The sequence below is a fragment of the Fistularia commersonii genome, chromosome 19, assembly GCF_037954325.1.
Source record: "Fistularia commersonii isolate RoL2024-O1a breed Wild chromosome 19, RoL_Fcom_v1.0, whole genome shotgun sequence".
Lineage (NCBI taxonomy): Eukaryota > Metazoa > Chordata > Actinopteri > Syngnathiformes > Fistulariidae > Fistularia > Fistularia commersonii.
The window spans coordinates 2,917,501-2,935,506 of record NC_141302.1 but is presented as its reverse complement, the minus strand read 5'-3'; the positions used below and the strand labels follow the sequence as shown (position 1 = coordinate 2,935,506).

General features: G+C 48.3%; 1 protein-coding gene across 2 annotated transcripts in view; it reads left to right on the top strand.

Moving 5' to 3' along the window:
- The first annotated feature begins 746 nt into the window (after positions 1-746).
- The window catches only part of LOC147223441 (diacylglycerol kinase delta), a 38,824-nt gene continuing 21,564 nt past the window's right edge, over positions 747-18,006 (top strand). Inside the window, exons 1-3 of one of the 2 annotated variants that reach the window (XM_086165711.1) lie at positions 747-1,012; positions 1,621-1,798; positions 1,871-1,975. In XM_086165711.1, coding sequence (XP_086021837.1) covers positions 1,706-1,798; positions 1,871-1,975 — 198 coding nt within the window. In that variant the 5' untranslated portion in view covers positions 747-1,012; positions 1,621-1,705. The remainder of the gene's footprint in view (positions 1,013-1,620; positions 1,799-1,870; positions 1,976-18,006) is intronic. The other variant, XM_086165710.1, reaches the window with a different exon arrangement.

Here is an 18,006-nt window from a genome sequence, read left to right as displayed (position 1 = left end):
ACCAGGCTCACAGCTAATTCAGCATGAATGTTTAATCAGCTGTAAACAAATTAATGTATCACGGAGTGGCGACAGTGAGTGTGTTGTATCGGCGAATGTTGGTGCGTGCGTGTGTGTGTGAGTGCTTGTGTGCGTGTGTGTGTGTGTGTGTGTGCCCTCTCTCTCTTTGCCATGTCCACCTTCACCCCTCAGATGGAGACCCACTGAACGACTCTTAATTGTGACGTCACATATCCAGCACGAAACCCCGGAAGTGACGTAAGAAACACTATAATAAGTTGTGTAAGTTTTTTTTTACTCTTTATTATCACTTTCCAAAGTCCGACGAGTCGTCCTCGTACGCGCACACACCAAGATAAAGATAAAAAAAAAAAAAAGTGATCCGATCGGTGATCGATAACCGATCGACAGACACACATGCGCGCGCGCGCACGCACATCACTCCGATGAGATAGAAGAAACCCGCGCGTGCACGCGGGGAGAAGGGAACGTCCACACACACACACACACACACCAAACACACACTCACACACACTCTTCCGCTGAATCTCCATCGGAGGCGCGCCCCCCTCCTTCTCCGTGTGTGTCTAACGCGCATGCGTGCGTGTGCGCGCCTTCTGCTCTCCGTTTAACCTCAAAACCACAGCGATCCAGCGGCGGTCCGCTCCCTCCTCCTCCTCCTCCTCCTTCCCTCCTTCCTCCCTCTCTCTCTCTCTCTCTCTCTCTCTCTCTCTCTTCCTCCTCTTCCTCTCCGTACCTGATCCAGACCCGTTCCGCCGCTATGCGCACGGCCGCGTCCGCGTCCCGCTCCGCAGCGCCGGGGACGCGCTGAGCGCCCGCACCGCCTCCGGAGCGCCTGTCCGCCGGCACCGCCGCCTCCGCCGGGGCCGCCGGCTCCGGGGCGCCGGGCGCGGCGAGCGGGGAGGAAGAGGAGGAGGAGGAGGAGGAAGAGGGGGAAGGACTTCAACCTACCGCCCCTCCAACGGGGAGAAATTAACTGGGTGAACGAGAGGTAAATAACGTCCACGTTTGTGTGTGTGTGTGTGTGTGTGTGTGTGTGTGTGTGTGCAGAGGCGGCGGCCGTTTGACGAATGTGCCAGAGTTAAATTGAAAATTGACATTTACCCCCCCCCCCCTCCCGTTTGTTTTCATATTTATTATCAGAATTATTATTATTTCTGGTATTTTTATTATGATCATTATTTTTATTATCATTGTTACCATTATTATGAGCAGCCCCCCCCCCCACCTCGCAAAAAAATACCCGGATGGAGTCTTTATTTTTTTTTATTTTTTCTATAATTTTTATAATTTTAATATTTTCACGTTTGCGCAGCACCGAGATGCTGACAGGTTATTGTGCTCACCGTCGCCACGGAAACACACGCGCATGTGTGTGTGTGTGTGTGTTGTAAGGGAAAGTCTTACCAGTCTACCAGCTCATCTTCATCATCATCATCATCATCATGATCATCATCATCATCATCATCATCATCCTTGTCCTGTGTGTGTGTGCATGAGTGTGTGCATGAGTGTGTGTGTGTGTGTGTGTGTGTGTGTCGTGGGGGCTGAACTTCTTTTCCCTCCCAATCAATAATCAATGCTTCCTTCTTTTTCCAGAGTCGGGTGCCGGTTCACCGCACCCCCCCCCCACACACACACACCTTCCCGACCTCTGACCCCTAATCCCCCCACTACGGTCGCCATGGCGTCCAAGCTCAGCCCCAACGTCCTGTATGTGTCGGAACCCGGGGAGGCACTGGGGTCGCCGCAGGCCGATGCCGAACGCACGCACATCGTAAGTCTGCGTGTGTGTGTGTGTGTGTGTGTGTGTGTGTCCACATACGCTGATCTTTCCATTCCTTTACAGGCCGGGGAGGCCGGGGAGGAGTCTTCGGACAGCGACGGCGAGCAGGAGGACACGTCGCACAAGCTCATCCGCAAGGTGTCCACCTCGGGCCAGATCAGGACTAAGGTAGGCGGGCGGCGCCGTTCAAGTTGGGCATCCGATAGGGCGTGGCGTGAGAGAGAAGCCGGCTTGTAACATCGGCTGAACGGTTCGGGGAAGTCAGCTCCCGGAGGCGTCTGTTCACGAATCCCCTGCAGGGTGTTATCGTGGTTGAGCCAAAATGGCCGTCACCGCGGCGCCATGTTGGATCCTGAAGGAGATCGGCTTCCTAACTCATTTAGGGCCCCCTCCACCCCCGAGGGCCTCCGTCCTCGACTCCATCTGCATCTGGTCCGGTCCTCTAACTCGATCACGGACCATTTACCCGACCTCCTCGCAGCCCCATCACATGTCTGCTCCCGCCGCCCGTAGGCCCACTTCCTGTTTCGGCCTGTCTCACTTCCTGCCCGGCACGCCCTACCCAATTTCTAATTGCTCTTTGGAGCGATTATCGGCCCTGCGGACTGATTCCCCGCCAGAGATTAACGGTCTGATACCGCCCCTTACCGGCAAACGCACACACACACACACACACACACACACACACACACACACATCTTTCTCATTCGTTATTGATGAATATCCTCAATGAGAAATGCCGTCGTTCATGAAGACACCCGTCAAAATTATATGTGTGTGTGTGTGTGTGTGTGTGTGTGTGTGTGCCCTGAAATCGTTATCCATTATCTGCGTTGCCCGTTGGCCATAAATTACGCCTGGATCAATAGAAACCACGGGACACCAGGCAACCCCTGTTGTCATGGGGATAGCATCCTTTTAATGGCGGGTTTGTTCCTGATAGCGGCGCTGGATGTCACCTCGCTATCGACCGGCTAATCTCGTCGTCGTCGTCGTCTCACGGTTGTCGCAAGGTTGCCGCGATGTCTCATGGCGGGCGAGGTCATGCGTTATTCTGGATCAAAAAGAAATACACGGCACATATTATGCATGGGGGGCTGTGCTAGCTAGTTAGCTAGTAGCCAGCAGGATCAGTGAAGGGCACTTCCTGGTTTGGAAGCTGCTCCTGGAATGTCTCCAATGCTAATCTGTTATTAGCGGCTGGCTAATCTAGATGCTAACGTAGATCTCAGGAGGGGAACGTAATCGATATTTACCTTTTATTTTGAAAATTTGCCGGGAGGATTTCGGTTTCACCGATGTTGGCGAGTGTTTTGTTGCTTAACCATGAAACAGGTGGTCCAGTCCCTCAGAAGGTCTCTGAAGATCGATGTGGTGGAGGAAGTCAGGGTGAGTTGGTGTCGGTTATGGTTAGCGGTCAGCTCTGCTTCGTGTCCACTTCAGGTCCAGGTTCTAAGGATACCTTTCCTTTTCGGGGAAATTGACAGGTTTTATTGCGGCAGGAATCTAACTGACCTCCATGATCTCCAGCCTGAGTTCTTTCCATGTTCTCGTGGCGTCTTGTTTCCTTTATTTCAGCCTCTGCTTGAGAACGGACCTTCGGCTGGAAGCTTTGCGCAATTGTTTGTTGGTTTTCTCGGAGCATAGCATCGGGGGAAGCGCCCCCTTCGGGCCAATGTTGACGGCTTCATAGGTGGGGGCGGAGCTTACACGGATGCTAACAAAAAGAGCTAATGCTAACTCTCATCACTGACTCGTGAATGAGACTTCATTCTCATGACCTCACCTCCGGTTTAGCGCTAACAGCTAACAATGTGCGGCTCTGCTAGTTGAATTTCAAACGCAATTCTGTGGGCTTGAATAATATAAACATATCATTTTAAACCGTGTTATGCAGCACCTTTTTTCTCTACTTCCTGGCGGCAGCTTATTGGACGCGGCCATCATGTGACGTGGCCTCCGTTTGCAAAGAACCACCTGTTCCTCGGGTCTATTTGTGACCTCCTCCTCCTCCTCCTCCTTCTTCTCTTTCTTCCTCAACCCATCCAGCTCATCCCTCCATACCTCCGGGCTCCGTTACATAAGGTTTTGCATTCGTCTTTTCTTCTTCCTCTCCTCCTCCTCCTCCTCCTCCTCCTCTCCTTCCTCACACTCAGTGTGTGGAAAATAAAGGAGGTGAGGCCCGCTAGCTTCTGTGTGTGTGTGTGTGTGTGTGTGTGCTGTTGAGTAGGCTAATCACGCAAGCTGTAATGGACGAGGACATCAAAGTGCACACACAAAAACACACACACATGTTTCCTTCTCATGTCATCTGATCGTATTATCTTCCCATCAACCCTGAAATCTATCAGGGGATTGACCGAAAGCTAATCAATCGGGTGATTGATTACCCCCCCCACACACCTCTCTCTCTCTCACACACACACACACTTAAAAATATACTGACAATTAGATGTAAATGGGAATAAAAGATGGAGGAAGAACAGAAAGTTCCTTTCATAATAATTTTTTTATTCCTTTTTAATTCATTTGATTGTATTTCCCTTTGATTTTTTTCCAATAATCTTTTAAAAACTTTGTTTTTTTTTATTTCCTTTAAGTTTTAAAAAGTTAAAAAAAAAAAAAAGGAGAACACACACACACACACTCTCTCTCTGTTTCTCCCCCGCCGCTTTCAAAATAGCTTCACCACCTTATGTAAGCGGCCATATTTCAGGCGATTCGAGTGGTGACCAACAGGTAACACACACACACACACACACACACACTCACACACACACACACACGTCGGTCGTTTCTGCTGGGCGCCACGGAATCAGAACCCACCACATTTGTTCTCTCAGGCATCTCGCTCTCCGCGCATAAAAACCCGCGTGGGCGTCGACTGCGATGAAGACGAGGACAAGTTATAGGTGCGCGCGAGTGCGTGCACGTGTACGCGCGCGCGTGTGTGTGTGTGTGTGGGGTGAACGCTGAACGTAAATGGTTTAAGGAGAGTGCGCGAGTGTGTGGGATGGTCATTGTCGAGTGTGTGTGTGCTGTGATTACTGCAGTTGGCGGGATGTGATACAGCTGCAGGAGTGTGTGTGGGTCAATAGTGGGAGAGAGAGAGAGATGGAGAGAAAGATGGAGAGAGAGAGTTATATAAGTAAACGGATGGTTTGGTATCATTTAGCAGGTTTGCTGATGGAGCAGCGACAAGGAACTGTGAATGATAACATAATAATGACGGTGATTATAGTAATCGCCGTCATTATCATAATAAAAAGGGTTAGCGCGGTGGTTAGCGCTCACGCCGCGCAGCGAGAGCATCCCTGGTTCGATTCCCGCCACTTCCGTGCGGAGGATCGTCGTTTATCGGACGGCGTTTACAGACGCTTGAATCGTTGCCGTTGGAGATCCTGGTTTAGAGAAGGTCCTCCTGAGCGTCCCCTCTTCTCGCTGCGGCCCTGCAAAATCCGTCCGGGGGCGGCGGTGTGTTTCTTGGCGGCGCCGCAAAGCAGACGAGGCATTCCTTCTCTTGTTTGGTACGAGCCGCGTCCAAAACTAGCAGCTTTTCAAAAACCGACTTAAAGGAAAGACGTCTCTCCGGTTACCGTGGGCGTCGTTTATGTATTTATTTCTCAGATTAGCATCATCTGGTCGCCATCGGAGACAGGGGACCCCCCCCCGACCCCCCCGAGCCCTTCGTCCGAACCCCCCCCAAGCCCCGTAAACACGCAACCGCCGCCGCCATCAGCCGCCGCCGCCGCCATTGGTAATCCATAACAGAGCAGGCTAACTTGACATGATCCACATTGGACATGGCGCCCGTTATTGATTAGCTATAATGAAATTACTCCACCCGGGCCGTTGATCACACACACGTGAGCGGGCTCACACACACACACACTCACAGACTGTCTCCTCGACTCACCAGTGTTTGTTAACCGGAACCCCCCACACACACACACACACACACACACTCGCAAACGCCTCACTTTCTATTGATTCGGCTTCGACCAATCAGGGCTACCGCCTTCAAGGAAACCAGGAAGTGCTGAAAAACCCCAAAAAATTAGGAGTTTTATTTGAATTTGTGGTGAAAATCGGAGGGCACTATCATCAGTTGTATACAGTCCAATATAATATCCATATATTCTTAAATTATGTTTTATATAAGTATATATAGACAAGGGCTTGGGAAAATATTATAAAAGATGTGCAAATGAATCGACGCTCAGCGGTGATGCTAACATCGCTAGCATCCACATGCTAAATGGAACTAACCGTTAGCCAGTTAGCAAGGTTCTGTAACCTGATTGGCTCCGTGCAGAAAAAAAAAAACAATTACTGCATTCTTTCCTGTTTCAAAAGCCTAGTTGTAATAGCTCGCGGCTATGCTAACGGCTTGGATTGCTGCCACCGCCAGACATTTCCGTCTGCAGCCGGATGTTAAAGAGCGTGTACGGGCTGAAACAGGTGTGTGTGTTCCTGCACGCACCTGCACGTGCGTGTGTGTGTGTGTGTGTGTGTGTGTGTGTGAGAAAAAGTTAATGAGTTATCTTACCAGGCTGTGTCAAACGAAGTGACAACCGCTTTGAAAATGTGTTAATGATAAGGCAACCACAATATTTGCGTGCATATATGTGTGTGTTTGTGCACGTGTGTGTGTGTGTTGTCACCAATTTCCTAATGTAGGCGTCAGCCGCCGCCGCCGCCGTACGTTTGTGTTATCGCTAATGAGCAAACACATTCCCGGTCCTGAAAGGTGCGCATTTGTCTGCATTTGTGCGACTGTGTTGACGCTAATGTGTGTTATCCATCACCGGGACGTGTGTGTGTGTGTGTGTGTGTGTGTGTGTGTGTTTGTGCAGGGTGTACAACAGGGATAAAATGTCTGAAATCAAACGAAAACAAAAACAGCAATCCGAGATTTATTGCTTGTTTGATGGCGTCCATCTTTTATTTGAAGGCAGCCGCGATGCGTTCGGGGCTCCAGTGATCTCGTTGCCTTTTACGAAAAGTTTTCAGGTTTCGCCGGTCGCCCGCCGCAGCGTTTCCTCATCACACTTCTGCGTTTACACTTCTCCCTTTTATAGCAAAAATACATGAATACATATAAACAATATATTTTCGTCCTGCTGTTTCAACCTCTATGTCCTGCTCTCGTTTTTATTTTTAACCCCTGCTATCTCTCGGTCCTTGACCAGAAATAGAACCACTCTGCCTTTTTGTTTTGCTTCTCTCTCTCACTTGAAACCTCTTAAACAGGAAGCAAGGATACTGCACACACTCACAGACACACACACACACACAAACACACACAGATACACACTTGCTTTTGCAATGAGAAATGCGGAAAAGTTTACAATGCTGTTCCTATCGTTTTGATTTGGTGTGTATTTGTTTGACCCGTTTGTCCGTGCATGTGTGTGTGCATGTGTATGTGTGTGCGCGTGCGCGTGTGTGTGTGTGTGTGTGTGTGCAAACACGCTCGGTCACACCGAGTGACTTGAAGCACAGCGTGGCGAGTGAGGCCGCGTGAGTCAGCAGGATGAAAATACGCATCTGTTGATGACACTTGACAAGAAGAAGGTTGTGTGTGTGTGTGTGTGTGTGTGTGTGTGTGTGGGTATCGCTCTATTCCAATCAACCAGAAGATTTGTGCACGATAGAACCATATCAAAGTTAAACAGCGCAATTAGAAAGCGAGGTTGATGTATGCTAATTTAGCAGCTAACCCGCTAGTACCCAAGGAGCTAGCGCTACAAACGGCGTTTCAACTGGGCGTTTCCATCCTGGTGCACGACGTGAGCCAGAGGAAGTGGTCAAAAGTGTGAATAAGACCCCGTAAGGGCGCCACGTGCTAGCATTCTTCTGCTGTCGCCGCCACTCCATGTGCTCCGCTAACAGCGTTAGCCGCTAAATCCGCGTGCTTTTTCAGCGTCCCAAGAAACCCATTCGCAGACCCTTTTTTTTTTCTAATATCCTCACAATTAGCCGCATCATCCGTGCCACATCCCCCACCGCCGCCGCAAGAGATAAAACCCAAAAAGAATATCTTTCTTTTGAATCAAACATGTGTGTGTGTGTGACTCCACATCACAAACTCTAATGTGATTGGAGGGCGTCTGCGCTCTCTCATGCACTGACAGGAATTGCTTGGCCCTGATTGGCCCCTTCCTCCGCATCCACTTCCTGGTTTCATGATATTTGTTTTTTTTTTTTTTTTTCTATTTCGACCTTGGCCCGTCCTCTCCGGCCCCTGTGCTTCCGTCGCCCGCTGACTCTGCCTTTTTTTTTCCGTCCGCCGCCGGACCCAGACGCTGAATCACGTTGCTGGTTGGCACCTCCTCCAGGAGACGCCTCATCCCTCCATTTCTTCTCCTTTATTTTAAAAGAAAGAAGAAACTCCAATCTGGGTAATGCAGTCCTGCACACACTGCCATAAATTGACCTCTCACACCAGCAGTATATCCTCCTGACGCACGAACGGGGTCATGTGCTTCGTGTATGCATGCATGGAAGCATGTGCACGTGCACGTGCACGCCGCTGCCGGGAAACAAGCCGAAGTTTTGCACAAGAGAAACCACATCCTTTGATGGGCGAATCGGGGCAGAGGGAGGGGGACCGGCTCTCTGAACGATCACATATCAGGGTAAACAAAGCAGCGGGTGAAAGAGTGTGTGTGTGTGTGTGTGTGTGTGTGTGTGTGTGTTTGGATTCAAATTGTGTCTGTGTGTATGTGTGTGCGCCCATTTATGTGAAAAGAATAGAAATTGTCCTCAGGTATTTCACCTTTTGCACCCGTTCAGATGAGTGTCCTACATGCATGTGTGTGTGTGTGTGTGTGTGTGTGTGACAGAAAAGGGTGCTACACACACACACACATACAAACACACACACACAGACACACTCTTTCAGTAAGAGCGTTGCGGTACATTTACTTTTCTAAAACAAAAATTGCTGCTTTGTAATCCGACCTGAGTGTGGCTTCCTCACTCTGCGTGTGTTTTGTGTGTGGACACTTGTGTGTGTGTGTGTGTGTGTGTGTGTGTTGGGGGGGACACGTGCACGCACAGCAGATACAAATCTGAGCGCATCACTTGTGCGGACTTTACGAATGGCGGCGTGTTCATAAAGCCCCATAGATCATCCGCGGACCATCCACAAGCTCCGCCCCCGCCGCCAAAGAGCGGCTCGACCCTCATCGCCAACGGCAACCGCTCCACTTCCTCTCCCTCCGACGACTCGCCGCTTTATTTTTGAGGTTAGCCGTCTTATGATTGCGACAAGCGGCTTCTTGTCTTCTTGGCGGCGGGCGGAACACTGACGCAGCTATCACGGGCGCGGTGCACCAACCTCCTCTTCCTACTTGGGATTGCTTTAAGGGGCGGGGCTTTGGGGGGGTGGGGCGGCGGCGCCAAGCAGGGGCGAGGATTCTGGTCCTGGTCCTGGTTCTGGTCCTGGTTCTGGTCCTGGAGACATTTTTAGAGCTGAAACACCTGTTAGCTGAATGCTAGACACATGATGCAACCCTTGGTTCACCCCTCACCGTCGCTTGGGGTGTGTGTCCACAAGGCCTTCCTTGGGTGTGTGTGTGTGTGTGCAGTCATGTCAGAGAACACACACACACACACACACACACACACACAGAGTCATTTGTATATTGGTTTTGTCAACCACGCCTACATCCTGACCCGCATGCTAATGGCTTAGCGCCATCGGCTAGCCACCTGTGGAAGTGGGATGGATACAAGCAGAGGTTTTGCTCGTAGCGCGTCAGTCAAATCGAAGATCCCAAAGGTGTTTTAGGGAGTATTTGTCATTTTCCTCTTTGTATTTGCACGCTTGGTGTGCGCCGGTCTGCAGTATCACTCGTCGTACACCGCTCATGTGCTAACAGCTGTGCAGGAAACACTCAGGTGTGTCTCCCACATCTGCTGAAGTGATTCAGTGTGTGCACACGATAAAATCATGATTGAAAATCCCCCCTGTGCGTGTGTGTGTGTGTGTGTGTGTGTGTGTGTGTACATGTGTTAGTTCGTGCGCGCCGGAGCGCAGGATTCCCTTCCAGTGCGACAGAAACGTCGTTGTCAGGCTGCAGCTTTTATGAAAAGGCGTGCGCAAGTTGGTCACGCTCCCCGCGCCGCCGCCGCCGCTAACGCTCACTGAACTCCTTTGTAGCGTGTCTATATTTGGCCTCCAGTGTGTGTGTGTGTGTGTGTGTGTGTTTTCAAGAAACCCAGCTTATTCTTGAAATAAGCCGTTACTGTATATGGTAAGCCCGCACAGAGACCCTCCCTCTTTGTGTTTCCTCCTTCATGTCTTTCAACTTCTCTCTCTTTTTCTTCTTCTCTTTCACATTTGTCATCCCTTCATCCCCCCCTCTTCCTGTGCCTGCCGCTGCAGACGTCCTGACAGCTTGAGCGTGCAGGTGTTCTGTGGGAGCCGTCGAGTGTGTGCGCACACACACACACACACACACACACACACACACGGGCAGAAGTGCACGACTGAAAGGTGCTCTATGTCATTTCTGCCGCGTCTCGGCGATGCAACGCATGCAATGATTCGGATTCGCGGCAGTGAAAACAGGCTTTTATTGTGGAGGAAAATTCCATGCATCATATCTGCGGGATTAACTCACTAACCGAGTCAATAATCGGCTCACAAACTAACTCGCGAATTGATTAAATTGAGAAAATTATGTTTCTATGGATCATTTCTGTGACATGTATTGACTGACATGAAAACAGGCTTTTATTTTAAAGGAAAAATCCATGCATTACAATGAGATTCTGCAGAACTAAATGAATAAAAACATGAATAAATAACCAGCTAACTAACTAACTTGCTGGTTGATTGACTTGAGACAGTTATGTTTATATTTTTTGTGTCATATGTATTGATTGAAATGAAAACAGACTTTATTTTTATGGAAAAATCCATGCATTACAATTGGATTCCGCAGAATTGACATCTAACAACTAACTAACTGAATACCTAATGAACCAACTAACTAACCAGCAAATTAAGTTGACAAAATCATGTTTCTATGGATTATCTTTGTAATATGAATTGACAGGCTTTTATTTTGAAGGAAAAATCCATGCATTACAGTGCACGGATTCTTTCCAGGAACTAACTAACTCACTAAATACATAAATAACCGGTTCACAAACTAACTAGCTAGTTGATTAAATGGAGAAAATGATGTTCCTTTGGATTATTTTTGTGACATGGGTTGACTGAAATGAAAACGGCCTTTTATTTTGAAGGAAAAATCCATGCGTTACAATGGGATTCTGCAAAAGTTACTAACTTAGTCAAGAAAGAAAGGAATATATGAATAAATAACCAGCTAACAAACTAACTTTACTTATTTTACAAACTTCACAAACTAACTCTATTTGATTGGAGACAGCTGTGTTCATATGGACCATTTTTGTTTTGAATGCAATGAAAAATCAATGCATTTCAATCGAATTCTGCCGAACTGACTCTCCAAGAACTAAATAAATATAAATAACCATCTAACTAACTAAGTAAATAAACACACCAATAATCAATTAACTAACTAATTAGCTAGTTAATTAAATGGAGAAAATTATGTTTTTTTGTGTGGTATTTTTGTGATATGGATTGATTGAGATGAAAACAGGCTTTTATTTTGAAGGAAAAGTCATGGAACTAACTAACTAACTAACTAACTAACTAAATAAATAAATAAATAAATAAATAAATAAATAGCTTGTTGATGAAATTGGGAAAATGCTATCCATATTCTAGCGAGGCCCTTTTGACACTTTGCACAAAGGTCTTACTGTGAGAATTTCTCCAAATCCATAAATAAACCTGTTAAAGTAAAAGCTGATTTCGCCACATTTTACTTCCTGTGTTATTTTCAGTGTGTCAGACGCAACAGGAAGTGTCGCCCGTGTCACTTCCTGTCCCCCCCCCCAACCCCCCCGGCACCCCTGGCTTTCACAGAAAAAGGAGCGTTTTTATTTCGCGCGTCAAAACCAAAAATAAAGAAAAACAAATGGGATCGACATGTCGGAGGAATTTCCACTGCGGCTGCGAGAATTCTAGCAAGCACACACACACACACACACACACACACACACACACACACACACACACACACACACACACACACACACTCATGGGCAGGGGACTCCATTTTTAGTAACTCCCCTGGGATGTGGAGGCTAAATTTAGAAAGTAATTGAGTTGAACAAATACAGCATCGTCATGTTGGGAGCCATGTGTTACAGTAGGCGCGCACACGCGTGTGTGTGTGTGTGTTTGTGCAAGTGTGTGTGCAAGTGTGTGTGTGTTTATGGAGATTTATAGGCTGGTGGATACCATGTGCTGACGACGAGAGGGGTTGCTTTAGCTTCTTGAGCTTTTGGGTAATACAACAGAAGAGTAGCAGGGTGGGGGGGGCGTGAACACACACACACACACACACACACACACACACACACCTTGCACAGTTTGTTCCCGCGGCGACGCATTTCGACACTTCGAAACGGTTTCTCCACCCGTTCCCAGCCCCCTTCCAGGGCGAAGTTCACGATTGCGCCATGCTTCTGTTCGGTGTGTGTGTGTGTGTGTGTGTGTGTGTGTGCACGTGCACGCCTGTGCGCACGTTGAGGATTGCGTCCGAAGAGCTTCGCTACGTTCTCACATCAAAGCAGCAGGAAGGAACAGGAAGTGACGCTGATTCTCTCTGCTCTCAGTTAAATGCACCTGGAAAAGCGACCACTAGGGGGCAGTAGTGAGCACGCCTTTCTTTCTCAGAGGGGGCGGGGCTTATCACCTCGCCCTTATTTCCAAACTCAAGTGACAGATGGCGGCTTAACTGCAGGATAAAAAAAAGCATATCCATAAAGCCGGCGGCTAGGTTTAGCCTCCGCGGTGCTAGCTTAGCACGGCCCAAGACGGCGGTTTCGGACCTTCATCCATTCATCCATTCATTCCCCGCGGGCGCTCGCGGGGTCTGTGCGAGGTCACCCGCCGGAATCGAGACAAAATATGGCGCGGTGAGCTTCGCCGACGATGCGAGGAAGAGCGGAGAAAATAGAGCCCTCGCGGGGAGTATTGACGGCGGGAGCGACGGCAGAGCGGGAGGGCGATACGGCGGGTAATCCGGAGGACGAATGAGAATCGACCGGCGAGGAAGAGGAGCATGAAGGGGAGCCGGAGGAGGATGAAAGAAGGGGTGGAAAAGAAAGAAGGAGGAGGAGGAGGAACGCGAATCGATCTGGACGTTAAACTGCATGGAGGAGGGATATCGATCCCGGGGAGGGCGGGAGATAACGAGGGATGGAGGGGAACACAAACGCCGCACACACACACACACTTGGTGGAACGCCGTTTAAGCCCCGCCCCCTGGCAGGCCCGGAAATGGCCGCTCTTACTGTGAATGAGGGGTCAAAGGTCATGGAAGTGATCCTGCTAGCTTGAGTTAGTTTGCAAGCGTCGTGTGTGTGCTGCAACACACACCACACACACTCACACACACACAAACACGTGCTTCTAAGAATCACTTCATTTGTTTTTTTTTTTTTTTTTGGTGGACAGAAGAAGCAGGAAATGGTTGGTCCTGAAACAGGAAGTGCATGTTTCCATGCTCAACCCTTGTTTATTTATGTTTAATAAGTTCCCTGAAAGAGTGCAGATCAAAATGTAAGATTGGTTATTAAAAAAAAATGTCATATATATGTAAATATGTTCATAAATATGACTTATTTTTACATCTTCCAACAGAACGTTTTTTTATTAATAAAGACAAGTAGTCAGATGTTTTAAGGTAAATTGGATCAAGTTAAAATGGATTCCATTGGATAAACCTTTAATACCACCAAGAACATCAAGATTAGATTAGATTAGATTAATCTTTATTCCCAAAATGTATCGTCAAAATTAGATTAGGATTGGGTGAGATTACATGAGATTAGATTAGATGAGATTACATTAGATTTTATTTAATTGGATCACATTGCATCACAGCAGATTAGATTAGATTCGATTAGATTAGATTAGATCAGATTAGATGAGATAAAATTAGTCAGTCCTCTATATCCAACAAGAAATATCCAGAAATATCCTAGTTTTCAATAGATTAGATTACATTTGATTAAATTACCTGGGTTGTCAATTCCACCAAAACCGTCTATATTATATTATATTGTATTGTATTATATTATATTATATTAGATTAGATTAGATCACATTAGATTAGATTAGATTAGATTAGATTAGATAGATGTATTATCAATAAGAACTAAGAAGAATTAACATTGTGAAATGTCCTCCAACCTTTTAGTAAAATGAAATTATGGAGTCAGTGGATTATAAATTGTAATATATTGTACCTTTATCCTTGATTGATCATTTAATATCACCTCACCGGGACCTCACAGACCAATCAGATCACTTAATCAATGAACACACCAAGATGATTAGATGAAATAACTGAACGCACCACAGCCGACTTGAACCTGGTGTTACAAAGCAATTAGCTACCTTGCAAATAGGGTGTGTGTGTGTGTGTGTGTGTGTGTACAGAAATACATATATGTGTTTGAGTGTGTGTTAGCATAATATATGTCAAGAGAGGTGTTATGCTAGCATATTAGCATCACCCCACGCTGCAGATGGCTGAAGGAAAGGGGAGGTGATTGGTTATAGCCGTATCCGCAGAGGCCGTGCGTTCCTGCGGGTGCGATTGGAAACGGCGGCGTCAGACTCCATTTTATGTTTATTGCTGCAGTTACGAGAGGTAGGACTCGGCGGCGGCTCAGCGCTCCTCTGGAGACGCCTCGCTTGATATTAATATCTTACTTAAGTATGAAAAATCACTTTCCCACTTATGCAGGGTTTATATTGACAGTGATAAATGGCCTCCGAATCCCCCCCCGCCCCTCTATCGGCGCCGTCTGCGAGGAATAAGCGCTTCGACTTAATCAAATCAGCTGAGAACCCCTTGCTTTAAAATTACCCCCCACACACACACACACACACACAGGGTTAGCTAGCTCAAAGTAGCTAGCATTTGTAGTACGTCCCCCCATGACCTTAAATGGAACACCTCTTTAGCAGATTCTATTCTAGCTTCTATTGTAGCCTATTCCAAGTACCCCTTGTGGTGATGCATTCAATGACTGGGGTTCAAATTGAGGGGGGTCACCTGGGTGCAGCTGGATCTCCTCGGTAGGGCGATGCCCTTCCAGATTGAGTAAAATTCTGATTGTGAAGGCGGTTTGTGAGTCGGATTTGACCTGCCTTGCCAGAGGGCTCTGTGTAACGAGCATACAAGTACAGGTACACCAAAAGATACTTTCCAGCCTCTTTTGCAGATTCTATTCTAGCTTCTATTGTAGCCTATTCCAAGTACCCCTTGTGGTGATGCATTCAATGACCGGGGTTCAAATTGAGGGGGGGGGGGGGGTCACCTGGGTGCAGCTGGATCTCCTCGGTAGGGCGATGCCCTTCCAGATTGAGTAAAATTCTGATTGTGAAGGCGGTTTGTGAGTCGGATTTGACCTGCCTTGCCAGAGGGCTCTGTGTAACGAGCATACAAGTACAGGTACACCAAAAAATACTTTCCAGCCTCTTTTGCAGATTCTATTGTAGCTTATTCCAAGTGCTCTTTGTGGTGATGGATTCAATGATCTGGCTCAAAATGTGGGGAGGATCAGGGGGACGGGGGAAGTCACATGAAGTCACCTGGTTGCAGCCGGATCTCTTCGGAAGGGCGAAGCAACTCCAGATCGGGTAGAATTCTGATTGCAAAGGTGGTAGAGTCGGGTTTGACCCGCCTTGCCAGAGGGTTCTGTGTAACGAGCATACAAGTACAGGTACACCGAAAGATACTTTCCAGCGGGGCAGCTGATTGGATCCTTCCTTTCAGCTAGAAAGAGCGACGACATTAAGGATCTGAGCTCCGGTCCAAATCCCACTGCAACCGCGGGCGATGTGTCGCTCGTGAACCCTGCGCCGTGATTGGCCGAGAGCCCGGCGGCTTGAGGCAGGTCATGTGACCTTGTGATCATTGGACACATAAATTGCCTGAGCTCGCTGCAGTTTACAGCTGCAATTACATCGAGGATGGCATTGTGTGTGTGTGCGTGTGTGTGTGTGTGTGTGTGTGTGTGTGTGTGTGTGTGTGTTGGTTGGTGGGGGGGCAGGAAAAGCCCCACAGGTTGCCGTGGAAATCACTCATCTCCCATGACAACCCCGCAGATGCTGCAAGGAGAGACGGTTGTGTGTTTTCGCGTTGCTGCTCTCTCTCGATACCTCCCCCGTGTGTGTGTGTGTGTGTGTGTGTGTGTGTGTGTGTGTGTGTGTGTGTGTGTGTGTGTGTGTTCCGCAGACCCGCTCCAGTCCCCTGCTTTTATTTTGAAATTCTGTCAGACGCCTCCAGTGTGGGTCTCCTCTGGTATCTGTCCGTCGGCCATGTTTGTTCTCAGTTCATCTCCTCCCTCCGTTCCTGCTTTCATCTCCTGTCTTTCCTGTCCATCACTCGTCCTCCTCCTCCCTCCATCCTCCTCTTCTTCTCTCCTTCCCTTCACCTCCCCATCTCTTCTTGTGTTCTTCCCTCCCATTTGCTTCATTTCGCCTCACTAGTATCACTCCTGCCTCCTTCTTCTCCTCCTCCTCCTCCTCCTCATCATCGTCCATCTCCTCCTCCTCCTTCCTCTCCTTCTTCTCCTCCTCCTCTTCCTCCTCATCTTCCTTTTCCTTCTCCTTCTTCTCCTCCTCTTCCTCCTCATCCTGCTCCACCCTGTTTTCCCTCCTCCCCTTCCAGAAACTATTAAAATCCGTATTTGCATTTCTCTCACTGGCGGCGCAGACGTGATGAACATGACAAATCAATAAGAGGTGTGTGTGTGTGTGTGTGTGCGCGTGTGTGTGTGTGTGTGTGTGTGTATGAGAGGGATGCTAATCGTGTCGCCACGTTACAGCAACCTTCCACCTTGCAGAGAGACTTATCTGCAGCTGTGTGTGTGTGTGTGTGTGTGTGTGTGTGTGTGTGTGAGGATTATGAAGCATCAGAGCCAGATTTGGTCCGTATGCTGCGATGCAATCCCCCCACCTCTCCACACACACACACACACACACACCCACACACACACACACCAGCAGCGGGAGATTATGTGTCCGAGGGCCAGGGCTGCATGATTCTACAAAAACACACATTCAATATGGGCGCTAGCACGGCGGCAACAAATGTGTGTGTGTGCGTGTGTGTGTGTGTGATTGTGTTTCTGTGTGTGTGTGTGTGTGAGTTCAGCCATCCGTCTCGAGTATGATAGACCGCCATCCGTTTCGCTCTGACTCCTTCCAGGGCAAATCACTGGTGTCTCTGAGTGCGCTTGTGTGTGTGTGTGTGTGTGTGTGTGTATGTGTGTGTGTGTTGTGTCCATGTGTATGTGAGTTTCTATTAATAAACGCACAGGGGTACATGAGACAGGATGTGGTCGCCATGGTGCAAAAGGCCTCCCACGCCTTGTTCTCGCTTTCTATGCGTGTGTGTGTGTGTGTGTGTGTGTGTGTGTGTGTGTGTGTGTGTGTGTGTGAGCGTGTGGTCAGGCGGCGTGCTTGTGCATGACAGCGAGCCCTTTTCTGTTGCGACGCCATTCGCTGCGCCGCTCATTAGAATTCCCCTTTCACCATAAAAGTTGTCAAGGACGCCAGCGCCCAGGATACTTCCTCTGCATGACGGCGACCAACACACACACCCAGGTGACAAGCGACAGCATCTGTATGTGTGTGCATCTGTGTGTGTGTGTGTGTGTGTGTGTGTGTGAGTGTACTCTGATTCCAAACCCTACCTCTCGTGAGGACATCTGATTGTAAAAGGAAACATTAAGGTAAAGAGATGGAGAGGCTGCAGTAGTGCATGTGTGTGTGTGTGTATGTGTATGTGTGTGTGTGTGTGTGTGTGTGTGTGTCTGTGTGCGTGCGTGCAGGAGTCCTCAGCCATGCGAGCTGAAGGTTGCTTTGAAAGTTGATGAGTCACCATGGCAACACCGCGTGCCTATGCATTGCTGTGTTTATCCGCAAATCTAACAGACAATAAGTGCCATTAATACCGGTGTGTGTGTGTATGGTGTGTGTGTGTATGGTGTGTGTGTGTGTGCGTGTTTGTGGGGTGATCATTACTCATCAGTTATTAGCGGATCCGAAGAGAGGATCAGTG